A 16,515-nucleotide genomic window follows, 5' to 3' on the forward strand; every position below is an offset into this window, starting at 1 on the left:
ATAATTAGCATATTGTGATAAAGTTGATTATTTTCCATAATGTAATGATAATAATTGAACTTTCATATATTTTAGATTCATTGCACACCAACTGAAATATTTCAGGTCTTTTGTTGTTTTAATACTGATGATTTTGGCATACAGCTCATGAAAACCCCAAATTCCTATCTCAAAAAATTAGCATATCATGAAAAGGTACTCTAAACGAGCTCTTAACCTAATCATCTGAATCAACTAATTAACTCTAAACACCTGCAAAAGATTCCTGAGGCTTTTAAAAACTCCCAGCCTGGTTCATTACTCAAAACCGCAATCATGGGTAAGACTGCCGACCTGACTGCTGTCCAGAAGGCCATCATTGACACCCTCAAGCAAGAGGGTAAGACACAGAAAGAAATTTCTGAGCGAATAGGCTGTTCCCAGAGTGCTGTATCAAGGCACCTCAGTGGGAAGTCTGTGTGAAGGAAAAAGTGTGGCAGAAAACGCTGCACAACCAGAAGAGGTGACCGGACCCTGAGGAGGATTGTGGAGAAGGGCCGATTCCAGACATTGGGGGACCTGCGGAAGCAGTGGACTGAGTCTGGGGTAGAAACATCCAGAGCCGGCGTGTGCAGGAAATGGGCTACAGGTGCCGCATTCCCCAGGTCAAGCCACTTTTTAACCAGAAACAGCGGCAGAAGCGCCTGACCTGGGCTACAGAGAAGCAGCACTGGACTGTTGCTCAGTGGTCCAAAGTACTTTTTTCGGATGAAAGCAAATTTTGCATGTCATTCGGAAATCAAGGTGCCAGAGTCTGGAGGAAGACTGGGGAGAAGGAAATGCCAAAATGCCTGAAGTCCAGTGTCAAGTACCCACAGTCAGTGATGGTCTGGGGTGCCATGTCAGCTGCTGGTGTTGGTCCACTGTGTTTTATCAAAGGCAGGGTCAATGCAGCTAGCTATCAGGAGATTTTGGAGCACTTCATGCTTCCATCTGCTGAAAAGCTTTATGGAGATGAAGATTTAATTTTTCAACAAGACCTGGCACCTGCTCACAGTGCCAAAACCACTGGTAAATGGTTTACTGACCATGGTATTACTGTGCTCAATTGGCCTGCCAACTCTCCTGACCTGAACCCCATAGAGAATCTGTGGGATATTGTGAAGAGGAAGTTGAGAGACACCAGACCCAACACTGTGGATGAGCTTAAGGCCGCTATCGAAGCATCCTGGGCCTCCATAACACCTCAGCAGTGCCACAGGCTGATTGCCTCCATGCCACGCTGCAATGAAGCAGTCATTTCTGCGAAAGGATTCCCGACCAAGTATTGAGTGCATAACTGAACATAATTATTTGAAGGTTGACTTTTTTGTATTAAAAACACTTTTCTTTTATTGGTTGGATGAAATATGCTAGTTTTTTGAGATAGGGATTTTTGGTTTTTCTTTACTTTTTTGCCAAAATCATCAATATTAAAACAATAAAAGGCTTGAACTACTTCAGTTGTGTGTAATGAATCTAAAATATATGAAAGTCTAATGTTTATCAGTACATTACAGAAAATATTGAACTTTATCACAATATGCTAATTATATGAGAAGGACCTGTATATAGGCTGGGCCCTAGAAAGCTTTCCCACTTTCTACCCCTTATGGGCGGCCCTGGCTCTACCACCCCACTATATATTGCATATTTTATAGCCATGCCATGTATATTTATAGTAGAGGTGGGCATAGATTATTTTTTTTAATCTAGATTAATCTAGATTAATTTTGGAATTAATCTAGATTAAAATGGCTCATTTGAATTCATTCATAATATGTGTGTGCTCCCTAAATAATGACTCAAAGTAAGTCTTTGAGAACGTGTTTCTCAAGCCAGGTGGCGCATCAGACCAGGGGCTCATCTCCTGTGCAGGTGCACACCTAATGCATCAAGTTAACGCGTGTGCAGAAAGAGGATGTCACGGAACTCATGTCCGTTAGCTTTTCAATATAAGACTGTCAAAATAAAAGTCCCGCAAAACAATCGTTATTTTGGGGATTAACTTCTCCGCGTGAGAAATTTGAGTTGTAGGCTAGCGTGTGAGAGTGTGAGCTGGTTGATATGAGTGTGTCTCACGGCCAAAAGGGTGAGACTTGGCAGCTCTGTCAGTTGTCAAACAAAGCGGACGGACGTGGTCTCTATAGCAACGAGATCAGCTGAGCTATCACTGATAAAAAAAAATATTGTTTCCATAATGATTTCCATAGCCTTAAGCCATAGGCTAGCCTACATGTTGTGTAATTCAGTGATTTTCAACCTTTAATGAGTCGAGGCTATGCATTGGCTTTGGCGATTTCCCTTGCCTCTTTTTTTTCTCTCCACACAAAGCTCTCCCATTGCACACACGCATGCCCCGGCCGCTTCCGAGAGCACAGACTGTTAGAACTCCTACAGTAAACCAATTCCGCATTGCACAAGGTGCAAACAACCTTGGTCTTGTCGAGGTTTCCATTGGGAAGCTTCTTAAAAATACATTTTCCCTGAAGCAAACCCGGCGGCTTCCTAGCTGCATCCATGTGAGCACGTTACGTTTGATGTGGTACACAGGTGCGAAGTCGGACTCGTTCTGACTCGTGCACTACAGTGCAATTCGGCCAGGTATACATCCGCGCTAAAATAAGAGGAATAAGAGATTAACGGCGATATTTTTTTTATCGCCGATAAGAGTCTGGCGTTAACGCAGCACGTTAACGCCGTTATCGGCCCACCACTAATTTATAGACATACTCTGAAACTGTGACAGTGTAGTAAGAGCCAGGTGACCTAATGGCTTGCAGACCTTTAACAGTTCATTACACATTAAGAACTTTGCACAAAAAATTTTTCTTTACCGACCTTCAATCGTGATCTGTAATGTAGCTCTTTAAGTGGTTTATCCAATACAGTTTATAACTCAACTTTTAGGCTGAAGCTGCTTTTTGGCCAAAAATGCACTCATACTGTATGCTATGCTAACAAAATAGTATGGAGTATGTGCCTACACACATTCTATGATCACAAAATTGTATTTTAAAAGTATGTTTAAAACCACTTTTAAATCTGTACCTCATTAATTTGACTTAGTGAAAACAACAAGCTTAAGGATGTTGTATGTGAGACACTAACCAACAAGCTGTACATCAAAACACTAGTTCAACAATGAATGGTCTGATGGAATAAAAAAGTAGAAGTATGCAAATTAGGGGGAAGCTTACCGAGTTAGTGATATCGGTCCCTGTGACCTCTGTGCCTTTCCCGTTCACGCGAGCGTTCCTTGTCCCTGTCCCCGCTTGAGGACGGTTCTCTTCGTCTTCTTGACATTCCCACATTTTCCCAAGCAGTAGAATCTTCTCTGTCACGTTCTCTGTCCCGTAATCTCTCCCGGTCTCCTTCCCGTAATCTCTCACGGTCTCCATCTCGTAACCTGTCACGTTCTCCGTTGCGTTCTCTGCCTCGCTCTCTCTCTCTGTCTCTGGTGCGCTCTCTCTCTCTGTCACGACCCCTCTCCCGAACTTTTTCCTCGTCTCCAGAACGACTGCCACTCCTGTTGTGGCACAAAAAAAAATAAGCTTATTTTAGTTTGATCCTCCGCTTCAGTTTCTGTGTGAACAACAGAGGCATCATGTCCGAGAGTCCAGATTCCCGAAGCATAATTACACAAACCTGCAGCCGTAGTTTCCCTGGATAGAGACTAGACAGTCTTTGAGTGATGTGACCAGGGCTTGGCAGCGTTCATCTCCATACACCCGGGACTGTTTAATGATGGCAATGGCTGTTAATAGAGTCTCCATGGCCACCCGCAAGTCTCCTGCATCCGCAATTGGAGGAATGGGATTTTTATTTAGAGGTAGTTAAGCACTTTAAAGCACTAGGGGTTTTAAAATAAAATAAAAACTTGTGACTGCACTTACCAGCTGTTGCTCCAGACACAGCCTTGGTTATGGCACTGCTGGCGACAGCTCTGTTTCTGTTTATCAGCTCCTCAAAATCTCCCTCTGTGCCTGGAGGTTTGGGGCTTAAAAATATACAGATTGTTGATGCTGGATCTCATTATATTGTCCTTTACATGTCACATGCGTTGTATTATCAGGATATGTTCTATTGCTATTTATGCCACAACAATATTATCAAGTTTAATCTTATTTCACTTGGGGAAAACACATATTGCTGATATTATGACCATACATATCATTTATAAGTTTGCGAAGCTACAAATATAAAACATGTATGTTCTCACTTTGGTTTGCCGTATGCATTGCTGTGGTGGCTGTCTTGTGCTGGGTTGAAGAATGCTGGATTTATATGCAGACTTGGAGATGGTTGGATAGGAATGTGGACTGGATGAGGATGGAACATAGGGGGTGGCAGGGGAGGAGGGAGGTTTGGCGGCATATGAAGAAAGGGAGGAGGTGGGTGACTAGGGTAAGGGCCGGGTAATGAGGGAAACCTGTTTGCAAGGGGATGTGATGGGAAATGTGGGGGTATAGGAGGAGGGCTGGACATCTGTGATGATAATAATGTGGGGATCTTATCCGAATAATCACATTCCTTAGGATCTTTGGAATGAACCCGCAGGGGTATACCTATAGAGAACACATTTTTGTTAAAGACGAATGTCAAATGAGCATTTTGAAATATACAGGTGAAACTCGAAAAATTCGAATATCGTGCAAAAGTTCATGTATTTCAGTAATTCAACTTTAAAGGTGAACAAAAATATATTATATAGACTCATTACATTCAAAGTGAGATATTTCAAGCCTTTATTTGTTATAATTGTGATTATTATGGCTTACAGTTGATAAAAACCCCAAATTCTAAATCTCAGAAAATTTGAATATTACATAAAATCAATAAAAAAAAGGTTTTTATATACAGAAATGTCTGCCCTCTAGAAAGTACAATCATGCATATGTACTAAGTACTTGGTTTGGGCCCCTTTTGCATGAATTATTGCCTCAATGCGGCGTGGCATGGATGCTATCAGCCTGTGGCACTGCTGAGGTGTTATGGAAGCCCAGGTTGCTTTGATAGTGGCCTTTAGCTCGTCTGTATTGTTGGGTCTGGTATGTCTCATCTTCCTCTTGACAATACTCCATAGTTTCTCTATGGAGTTCAGGTCAGGAGAGTTGTCTGGCCTATCAGGTACAGTAACATGGTCAGTCAACCAGTTACTTGTGGGCAGGTGCCAAGTCTTGCTGGAAAAGGACATTTTCATCTCCAGCTTGTCAACAGACAGAAGCATGAAGTGCTCTAAAATCTTCTGGTAGATGGCTGTGGTGACTTTGGACTTGATAACACATTGAACCAACAGCAGCAGATGACATGATACCTCAAATCATCACTGATCCTAATGAAATGTTGTGTTTAATTTGGAAATTAAGGTCCCACAGTCTAGAGCAGGGGTGTCCAAACTACGGCCCGCGGCCGATTTAAAAAATATAATGTAATATGGCCCTTTGAAAATCATTTTTTTTGCATTTCTTAGTTAACCCACTAGTGCAGAGGGGTGTCAAAACTGATTGATTGGCCCGTGGCACATTTTAAAAATATAATGTAATATGGCCCTTTTAATTTTTAAATAATTGAAATGCACTCATTATATTACAGAGAAATATGTCCCATAAAAGAAAAAGAGCACCAAGCCCATCCCAGAGGACCCTGCATAATATTTTATTTTAAATTAATATTATTATGGAAAATCCATGTGTCCTTCTCCAATAGCTTCTAATTCATCTGACACAGTGTCTCAATTTTTTTTCATACAAAATTCTTCAGATTTAGCCTCTTAATTTCTCTCTCAAAGTGCACCAGATTCATGCATTTCACTTTAAAAACTTAAAAAAATCTCCTTTATTTATGTAATGTAATATTCTAATTTTCTGAATTTGGGGTTTTCATAAACTGTAAGCCATAATAATCACAACTATAACAAATAAAGGCTTGACATATCTCACTTTGAATGTAATGAGTCTATATAATATATTAGTTTCACCTTTTAGGTTGAATTACTGAAATAAATTAACTTTTGCACGATATTCAAATTTTTCGAGTTTCACCTGTAATTCTTAAGTTTGTGGTGCTCTTACGTTTATTTGCAGTGTCCTCGAACACAGCAAGGTTCTGGTGAGTTGCAAAGCGACAGTCTATCCTCTCCCCATTGACTGTGCATTGGGGGATTTTTTCCAACAATATTTTAAAAGACTCCTGTGAGGTTACCTCCATTTCTGCATAGCTGTATTACAGAGTAGACAAAACAATACATGTATGGCAAGCAACACTAAATCCCATAAATCCAAATTTATAACAAATGAAAACACAAACTTTCTTTAATAGAATTAACGATTGAACTCACAGGAAATAATTATATTATTTTTAGATGATTTTACATTAAAACAATTGATCTGCAACCACTCACCCTCTTGACTGGCCATTCAGTTTGTTCTCAGCAAATTTGATCCTTGTGATGTCCCTCACGCCCAACTTTTGAGCAATGTTCAGGATGTCCTTGTCAGATGTCCACTGGAGGTGGTAGCAGATTTCGGAGGGGAGGATAAGAAAAACAACAGGAGGGTAGAATGTTATTAGTGAAATTTTTAAGTAATAGCACGCACTTTCAAAATATGTGTATGTTGTAATGAGTATAACCTTCATAGGTAACAAGGAAATATTCTTTTATAATATCCACAGTCCCAAAAAAATGGTTGCGAAGCCTTAAAGGTATACAAGGTAATCTCCAGCGAACGCTTGGCGAAAGTTTGTTTATACTAGCCGTGGCAATAGTTGACGCTCAGAGTGAGTGTCAATCCGCTACATTCTGGAAATGGTTAGTATGAACATAAAATGCTGCTCGATCTGAGCCAGGCTTTTTAGATCACGAAACACAACTTTTTTTCAGTGCACAAACTACAGACAGGTAGCGGACGATTAGTAAATATTATCTGCTTTTGATAAAAAGTGTTCTAGATTAAATCACTTAGCATGCCTTTAATTTACTTATGGGCCAAATGTCAACTGGAACCTCAAACTGGTTGTGCTTGTATAGATTTCTGAGAACAAATGAAATGCTAAAAAGATAACCAAGTTTATCTAGGTCTCTAGTTGACTTATTTCAGGCCCCTGGATGAGCTTGGATGGCCCATTATTTCCCATTTACACAAGTCAAAATAAAGCAATCCACCGGGGACAGTACATTGTTTTGAGCGAACCAAGAGACAATTTGAGCTAAAACATTGAAATAAAACAAAATAAATGTGTGCACGTCAGAGACGATGTATGGATCGTATAAAACAGGTGCCCATTTTAAGACAAGTGCTGAAAAATGTACACCATATAAACAAATGAATAGTCTGGTGGAATTTTTTTATTTGCCTTGGCATTGTATCAACTACAGGAGAAAACTCAACACTGACATTTAAATTCTGAAAATTAAAAAGTGTTTATTTTCACAGAGTTTATAACCAGATCCAACATGTGAACACATTTATTTAAAAAAACAAAGTAAGGTGTCCATTGTTTTCCCCTTTCGTAAAGTCCATCTGCTCATGTTACATATCAGTTCTACTTATATTTCCGTTTCATTTTCTGTTGATTGGGATCACAAGCCTCTGGTTCTGTGTTCTGCCCATGTGGACAAAGCAATAGAAATGTTACTGGATACGACAAGAAAAGTGTAAGCAACAGAAATGGAGAGGGGGTGTTACTCACCCAGGGGAAATTTCCTATATATAAAGACAGTTTGAGAGAGTTTCCTCCTTGCTGGCTTTGCACAGCTGTTGATATTTCCTTCTTTTGTGCTGATGGTTCCTTAGAAGGGGCCACTTTTGAAGAACCTCTCCTATCCTGATCGACTGAACCAGTCAGAACAGCATCAAAAAGATCATTTGCTTCAGCGATTCTGTCCAAATCCTGTGTGAAAAGAAAAAAAGGAAGTAGTGTTTATTAAATGTTGCAATGTGACATTATAATAGCATGCAATGCTGAACTGTGAGAGGCATTTGTAAATTATAAAATATGCTACCAAGTAAGTTTTTAAATTTCAAAGTCAGAAAAAAAACTAAACGATTGATAAAATCATACTCCGAATGTCATAGCATTTGAGTCTTTTGAAAGATTGATCGAAGACATTCTAATAGACCTATTAAGGCTTTACTTTCAAATGAATGAATTAAATTATTTTAAAGACTTTGTAAGGATCTGAAGGAACCCTGCCTCGTAAACGTATGAATAGGAAGTTGTGGACTGATTGAGTTCGATTGCAAATACAAAACCTCCATACAAAAAACGAATTTAATTCTGTATTGTAACATGTGTGGAAAGTTCACTGATATAATAATCAAAATAAAAGTGTATTTATTCTCCGGCAAATCAAGGTACCGGCGACTTCACACCTTCGTATACATGCTGCTATCACTGATGCATTTGCAGTGATGAAAAATGTTAAAAGACTTACCTCGTCATTTTCGATCATGTCACTGTAAACATCTATGAAACCCCTCTCGGAGGTGCTAGGCCCGGCTGCAGGTCCTGCAGCAGCCATCCCGTGGGCCTCAGTTGATCCAGCTGAAGGCACTCTAGCTAGTTTTTGTTGTTGTTTCCAGTGTGGTTTGCAAAATGCACAGTCTGCTAACAAAACTATCAACGCATACCAACAAAAGGTTCACGCCACGCGCAGTATTAAAAGAGTTGTTGTCGACGCTACGCCTCGTATCCAACGATTGCTAACGTTAGCCAACTAGCAAACAAATATATATATTGCTATAAACCGTAACGTTAGATAAAATAAAAATGTGACACACCGAGAACACGACAAGCGGAAATATGTCCAGAAACAATGCTTTAATATATTTGCATGTATATATAACAGTTAAAAATACACGCAGGTACTTTTATGTATGAGTGCACTCACAAATAGTTACGGGCTACTCTTGGCTCCTCGCTCCTTGTTAGGCTAATGCTAATGTTGCTAATCGGAACCTTAAAGTCCGTCAGGATTATTTTACCGGTTAACAACAACAAACAACATTTGGTTCCTATGATCACACTTCTTCAATTCCAAGGTGGGGAGATGGCATTCAGTCTTTATATCAATTATGTAAGATTATTCGATGTACGCTAAGCCCTTAATCAAACCACATCGAGGACAGTTATTTTATCCTGTAGCTAAATCTTAATGTTACCTTAGCAATATGACGTCACTTGCGCTGTGTCCAGTGGGTGCCCCCTCGCGAGTTTCCGGTGTTACGTGAAGCCAGCTTGTGTAATTTATCTGTTGTGTGTCTGACATTCAGACATTTCCACGGCGGAGAAGCCCGTTCGTTTCTCCACGTTATAAGAAAAGGGGAATAACATGTTGTCTTCTGTTGTTGCGAAAAGAGTGAGTATCTACTAAACGTTACATTTTAGTAAAGTTGGAATGCTACAGCTGAACGTTATTGCCCGTGGAGGACTTTTCAAATATCATATTAAATGATTGAGGAAGAGTGATGTAATGATATAATCATTGATTTAGCAAACTTATTTTAATGTTTTATATAGCCTAACTATGCTAACATGTTATGTCCAATCAGTCAATGTTGTAGCATAACGGTGTTAGCCATTGTAGAAAAAGTGTGACTGCTGGAGGAGTTGTACAATCCAGGTGTAAACAGGACATCTTTAGCTTTAGCTTTGCTCGGTGTATGGGTCTTGAAGGTTAAGAGCTACAGTGCGTTTTAGTTCTTATATGGGGTTTTATTGATGGTTTGTTAATACAGTGCCTTGCAAAAGTATTCATACCCCTTGATATTTTCGACATTTAGTCACGTTATAACCACACACGTACAATTATTTTATTGGGATTTTATGTGATAGACGCATAATTGTGAAGTGGAATGAAAATGAAACATGGTTTTACATTTTTTTTATAAATAAAAAACTGAAAAGTGTGGCGTGCAAAAGTATTCAGCCCCCTGAGTCAATGCTTTGTAGAACCACCTATCGCTGCAATTACAGCTGCAAATCTATTTGGGTATGTCTCCACCAGCTTTGCCCATCTACAGACTGACATTTTTGCCCATTCTTCTTTAAAAAATAGCTTGAGCTTCAGATTTAGCATCAGATTGGATGGACAGCGTCTGTGAAGCAATTTTCAAGTCTTTCCAGAGATTCTCAATTGTATTGAGGTCTGGACTTTGACTGGGCCATTCTAATACATGACTATGCTTTGATTTAAACCATTCCATAGTAGATCTGGCTGTATTTTAGGCTAGTTGTCCCTCTGGAAGGTGAACCTCCACCCCAGTCTCAAGTCTTTTGTAGACTCTAACAGGTTTTCTGTCCTGTATTTGGCTCCATCCATCTTCCCATCAACTCTAAACAGCTTCCCTCTTCCCTGCTGAAGAAAAGCATCCCCATAGCATGATGCTGCCACCACCATGTTTCACAGTGAGGATGGTGTGTATAGGGTGATGTGCAGTGTTAGTTTCCGCCAAACATTGCATTTTGCATTCAGGCCAAAAACTTCAAGTTTGGTCTCATCTGAATATGCTGTGTCCCCTGCATGGCTTGTGGCAAGTGTTGGAGGAAGGTGCTCTGGTCAGATGAGACCAAAATTGAAGTGTTTGGCCTTAACGCAAAGTGCAATGTGTGGCAGAAAACTAACACTGCACATCACCCTGAACACACCATCCCCACCGTGAAACATGGTGGTGGCAGCATCATGCTGTTGAGGTCAAATCAAATCAAATCAGTTTTATTTATATAGCCCAAAATCACAAATAAATTTGCCTCGGTGGGCTTTACATTTCATACAATATGATATATGATACAATATGATACAATATGACACCCTGCCCTTAGACCCTTAGCTCGGCTGAGAAAAAACTCCCAGTAAAAACCCTTTACCGGGAATAAAAAATTTAAGAAATCTCAGGGAGAGTCGACAGAGTAAGGGATCCCTCTCCCAGGACGGACATGCTGCAATAGATGTCATAAGTAGCGAAAAGTCACGAAGGAATTTGTTCATTGACCAGATGTTTACATGGTAATACTAAGTAAAGTGCGAATAGTGTGGATGCAGGAAGACTTCAGATGCTGCCAGAGGATCCACACCGTCTCGCCTCCACCAGGGAAAACTAAGGTTTCCATCGCCGGGATTACATCCCACGTCTCCAGGTGGCGCCCTTAACCACTGCAACATCATTCGCGTTGATGGTCCATTCTCAGATGAAACCGGAGGGGGGACCAGATCCACACCGTCTCGTCACGACCAGGGAAAACTGGAAGAGGACAGGGTCCTGTTCTTCAGCAGGGATAGGGAAGCTGGTCAGAGTTGATGGGAAGATGGATCGAGCCAAATACAGGGCAGAAAAACCTGTTATAGTCTGCAAAAGACTTGAGACTGGGGTGGAGGTTCACCTTCCAGAAGGTTAAATACCCTAAACATACAGCCAGATCTACTATGGAATGGTTCAAATCAAAGCATAGTCATGTATTAGAATGGCCCAGTCAAAGTCCAGACATCAATACAATTTAGAATATCTGGAAAGACTTGAAAATGTCTGTTGACAGATGCTCTCCATCCAATCTGATGCTGAATCTGAAGCTTGAGCTATTTTGCAAAGAAGAATGGGCAAAAATATCAGTCTCTAGATGGGCAAAGCTGGCGGAGACATACCCCAATAGACTTGCAGCTGTAATTGCAGCGATAGGTGGTTCTACAACGTATTGACTCAGGGGGGCTGAATACTTATGCACGCCACGCTTTTCAGTTTATTTAAAAAAAAAATTAAAACCATATTTAATTTTCATTCCACTTCACAATGATGCACCACTGTGTGTTGGTCCATCACATGAAATCCCCATAAAATAAATGTACGTGTGTGGTTTTAATGTGACAAAATGTGCAAAATTCCAAGGGGTATGAATACTTTTGCAAACCACTGTATATCCTAACCATAGGCTTATTTATTTTTCTAACTGACTATGTTTTGCACTACAGCCAACACATATTAAGCCACAAACAATGTCTCAGTGAAAATAATACGATGTATTGCTGGATAAATACATCTTATACAGACATAAATACAAAAAAACTAACTCTAAATACAGTAGATACCAATTGTTTGGTCTGTATGTCATCATAGTCCATCTGTATGTGTGGACTAATAGAAAAGGTCATATTTATATATACTGTAGTAGGCTATATGTGACCTATTCTATAGTCCACATAATGCCCAATTCAGAAATGCAACTTGTTTCATAAATGTGATCGCAATATTACATCTTGATTTAAAAGTTCATGTGTATATGGCACATAATAGAGGCTGTGTTTTACAATTTAATCGGGATAATCGGGTGTAGTGTCAGCTCAACCACAGCACTGCCTCCTTTTTCAACAGATTTCGAATGGATTGCACTGTGAATTGTTTGACTCAACACATTATGTGGAATGATACAATACAACACAAGGTAGCAGTGTTTATTTACAAGTGTGTATGTGTGTGTGTGTGTGTTTTTCTTTTCAGCTGGTGACAGGGATGTGCCAGGCAGGGTGGAGACCAGCAGTCACAGGGATGGTATCATCTCGAGGTTATCGTGGAGATGCGCCAGATGACACCAGGGGCGACCTGATTGAGATGCCTCTGCCCCCTTGGGAGGAGAAGCCCGGCGAGACCTCTGACATCAAGAAGCGCCGCCTGCTGTTTCAGAGTCGCAAGAGGGGCATGTTGGAGAACTGCATCTTGCTCAGGTTGGTTAACTGTCTGCTGTTATTATACCTCACTTACACACTTTAGAGCGGTAGTACATAGGTCTGAACAATTCTCTACACCGATATAAGTATATATATATATATATATAAAGCGTAAATCCAATTGCAATTTCTGTAGTAGTAAATTAAATGGTTTTGATCCGTTTTATCTTTATTTGTTTGTACATTCTGCACACGTTCTTATTTAAGTTCTCAGTGTAGAATAGGTTGGGGGTGGTTGGAAGTACATATAGGAAAGAGCAGGCAACAGCAAGCAGGATGACCGTGATAGAAATCTTAACATCCCATATTTTCATAAAAGTACAAATAAAAGGAATTCTCTGTCTTTCTCGCAGCCTGTTTGCAAAGCGATACCTGAACACAATGAGCGATATCCAGCTGAGGCAGTATGACAGACTGATTAATGAACCAAGCAATGACTGGGACATCTACTACTGGGCAACAGGTGAGTGAACAAATATGTTTCTTTGAGGAGTTTCTCCTCAGACATGTGCTATTGTCTTAACAATCTCATACCGTACAGTAGACACAAGATGTTAAGCTAATCATAAGTTAGTGAGCTAGCAACAGATAGTACTCCAGTTTACACGCCTAAGCATTCTCCTTACGAAACGTTTCAATATTTAATGACAGAAAAATACCTCAGCTTTGCAATATTCATTTTTATACAAATTGCAAATAACAAATACTTGCTTTGACATTGTGTTGACAACTACAAAGAAAACAGACGTTTTCCAATTGAAATTCAGTCCGTAACACAAGATAATGTAGTGGGTATAATAATGGATGACTGTGTTTTTAAAAATGGCAATCATTCATGGCTGCTGATGCTGAAATAATGAAAGGCCAGCTCTGCTTACCAATTAATTTCATTTCTGTTGCTGTTTTTTCTTTTTACTGTTCTTTTTGGCTCAGGCGTCACATAGGGACACATTTCTAATAACATAATTCATTATATTTATAAGTTTGCTTTATTTCTATTAGGTTTTTGCTTGTATTTTCTTTTGCTAGTTAATTGTTTAGTTTATTTCTGTATATTTTTAGCTTATTTACTTTACTTATTGTAAATGGGTAAAGCTGTGGGCACCTGAGGGGTAGGTACAGTATAAATAGGCAGGTATTAGGAACAGCATGCATTTAGGTAGGCCTCTGTTTTTTTTTGTTCTTTTGTTTGTTGGCTTGCTTTTTGTCTGAGAATAAATCATATGGTGCTTCAGTGCCCCCTTTTGACTTAAGTTTGGTTTTGACAAATGACCACTACATGTTCCACTACTAAGTTATTAATTGAGATTGTTTCAAGTTTAAAAATGAACAAACTGAGAATGTCCAATGTCACCCCCACACACACAGTCTCTCATTTGAAGCTCTAAACGAGTGCTATACTGTTGGAGATGAGGCAGGCATTGAAATGAGGGGGACTGAGTCAAAATAATCTTAAGTGTTCTGCAGAGAAGCAGGATCGTTTCTGAATCCTCAAAGGACCACAGTTGCCTCTTCCCAGTTCTGCAATATGTAACAAATAAAAACGTTAATGTGCATTTTCTTCCCTATAGTCGCCAGGAGCAAAATAATATCATTATCGCTAATCGTGTTGCATAAAATAAAGATTCAAAAATGGTCAAAAAACAAAGAAGCTAAATTACAAACTGTCCTATGATTTGCTTTACAGAAGCTCAGCCCGTCCCTGATGTTTACCAAAGCGAGATCATGGATATGCTAAAGGAGTTCACAAAGAATCGCGACCAGGAACAGAGGTTGGATGCGCCCAACTTGGAGTACCTGGATAAGGGGAGCCAATGAGGTCTACAGATCTTTAGACCTTCTCAGAGACTCATTTAAGGGGAGACACTGGTCGAAATATCAGTGTAAATAACCTCACAGAAAAATCCCTTTCAGAAGTCAGCTGTGTTTCAATAATGAACACATACAAGCTGATGACCTGTTTCTATACTAGATAATTCAACTCAACTCATGAGCGTTGCTTGTTGAATTGGCATGGGTCTGTTGTATTCAATAATTGTACTGTGCCTGCTATACACATTATGGGTTATTTAATAAACGTTTATGCTCAACTGTTGTTTTCTGCTTCTTTCAGTCCTTTAATTACTATTTTCACACAACACATGCTTGAGTCGGACACTAGAATTGGCCTTGATGGACACTATGAGCAGTATTTGTTAAATTATGAATTATTGTGTTGCCTGCAATGTCAGAACACAGCCACCAGATGGAGGCAAATCACCTCATTGTTGGTGTCTGTTGACTTGAGCACCTGCTGATCTTGGTATCTCACCTGTTAACCCCATACATCTCGCATACCTTATTTTTCACTCAGGATACGATGTGCACACTATCAGCCACAGCTGCCACATGTGAATAACCATCTGCCGAGGGCTTTATGCAGTGACGTGTAGCAGATGGAAAAGGAAAAGAAATCACCTCACTAAAAGGGATCTAAGCCATGAAAGTGGCATTTTGTATATTACATCTTTTATGAGAACAAGCATCAGTAAAAATCTTCTCTCGAGCCGAGTTTCCAATTAAACCACATATATCTTTCTGCCTAAAGCCATGATAACACCCATCATTATTACTTCCACCACTGGATCAGCGTGTTGACTATGGGGAAATATATATTTCCTGGCAGAGTCATGTCAGTTCAGTGGAACCTTGTACTGAGCAGAAGGGAAATGCCCTCTGGCCAGGAGATGTGCCCAGAATATCAAAACAGATGCTTGTGTGTGGACGTCCATGGAATAATAATGTACACATGAGCCACTGCCAAGGTGCTACAAAGAACAAGGCATATATGAGATAAAATCTTGATATGCATTTTCCCTCTCATCAGGTTAAAGGGAAAATATGTTGAGTAAGAGAATCCCAGCCCTTTCCATTTTTTTTTTAATGTCCCCACCTCGTCCTAAAATAGACCACAGTGATGTCAGAAGGGTTCCCCTCTGTGTGTTCTTTGCTCTTCAGCCATCTGTCTCACCACATATCTAAATGGGAGGTGATTACATTCTTAATAACAGCACACTCAGCCTTTTTCTGCAACTTTCTATTTCTGCTCCACTATATTTCAGAAGGAGCTATTGTACTTTTTACCCTACATAGGTTTAATGTTGCATTTTTTGACACCTCGTGTTACAGGTTATGATTTTACATTTAGAAATTTAAAATATGCTTATGCTTATGAAGTACAATGCATCTTTAAAGACGTTCAAGAAAGTGCTCGCCAACATTTTTGTCTGGTGACAATCAACAGCAGTAAAATGCTGCTTACACATTAATGCATTTTAAAGTACGTAATAAATCATTTTGCTGCTAATGCTTGTATGAATGCAGGACTTTGGGTCTTTTAACATTGTTGGTCCTTTTTTTTTTCAATATATCTTTTGGGCATTTTTATGCTTTATTGATAGTGCAGAGAGACAGGTGAAATGAGGCAGAAAGGGGAGTGACATGCAGAGAACAACCGCGGGCGGGAATCGAACCCGGGTCTGCTGCTGGGCCCGGCCCCGGGGGGGACGCCCTACCAACTGAGCTAAGGGCGCCCGGTCCTTTTATTTCTAAGTAAATCATCCAAATTCTTGTTCCGCCACTGATCTTAATGAATTAAACAAACTTCGGAATACATATCTGTCAAGTAATTGTGCCTGTTTAAATGTTGTGCACTTCACTCAACCATTTATCATCAGACAGTAGGCCTAGTTGAATGTGAACCCCGCTGGCTGTCACAATTTCCTGCCGTCGAGAAAAAA

General features: G+C 39.9%; 2 protein-coding genes across 2 annotated transcripts in view; one reads left to right on the forward strand and one right to left on the reverse strand.

Annotated features, from left to right (window-relative positions):
- LOC307251008 (cleavage and polyadenylation specificity factor subunit 7-like) overlaps positions 1–8,953 on the reverse strand; it is a 10,324-nt gene extending 1,371 nt beyond the window's left edge. The window contains exons 1-8 of the mRNA XM_080028303.1: positions 8,456–8,953; positions 7,711–7,911; positions 6,422–6,525; positions 6,093–6,238; positions 4,241–4,586; positions 3,915–4,018; positions 3,667–3,811; positions 3,219–3,547 (exon numbers count right to left, since the gene is read on the reverse strand). Of these exons, the coding sequence (XP_079884429.1) occupies positions 3,223–3,547; positions 3,667–3,811; positions 3,915–4,018; positions 4,241–4,586; positions 6,093–6,238; positions 6,422–6,525; positions 7,711–7,911; positions 8,456–8,542 (1,458 nt within the window). The 5' untranslated portion in view covers positions 8,543–8,953 and the 3' untranslated portion in view covers positions 3,219–3,222. The remainder of the gene's footprint in view (positions 1–3,218; positions 3,548–3,666; positions 3,812–3,914; positions 4,019–4,240; positions 4,587–6,092; positions 6,239–6,421; positions 6,526–7,710; positions 7,912–8,455) is intronic.
- A 284-nt stretch (positions 8,954–9,237) lies between these two features.
- Positions 9,238–14,825, forward strand: sdhaf2 (succinate dehydrogenase complex assembly factor 2). Its single transcript, XM_080036125.1, has 4 exons — positions 9,238–9,379; positions 12,510–12,733; positions 13,090–13,199; positions 14,424–14,825. Exons 1-4 carry the CDS (start codon positions 9,353–9,355, stop codon positions 14,552–14,554), a joined length of 492 nt encoding a protein of 163 aa, XP_079892251.1. The 5' UTR covers positions 9,238–9,352; the 3' UTR covers positions 14,555–14,825.
- The last annotated feature ends 1,690 nt before the right edge of the window (positions 14,826–16,515 follow it).

The sequence above is a fragment of the Ammodytes marinus genome (genome assembly GCF_949987685.1).
Source record: "Ammodytes marinus genome assembly, chromosome: 1".
NCBI classification, from domain to species: Eukaryota; Metazoa; Chordata; class Actinopteri; order Uranoscopiformes; family Ammodytidae; genus Ammodytes; species Ammodytes marinus.

Bases quoted from the DNA above. Each gene is read 5' to 3' on its own strand.
- sdhaf2 (XM_080036125.1), top strand. From the start codon at position 9,353: ATGTTGTCTTCTGTTGTTGCGAAAAGA. The intron at 9,380-12,509 runs GTGAGTATCTAC...TTTTCTTTTCAG, and splicing joins CTTCTGTTGTTGCGAAAAGA to CTGGTGACAGGGATGTGCCA. The intron at 12,734-13,089 runs GTTGGTTAACTG...TCTTTCTCGCAG, and splicing joins GAGAACTGCATCTTGCTCAG to CCTGTTTGCAAAGCGATACC.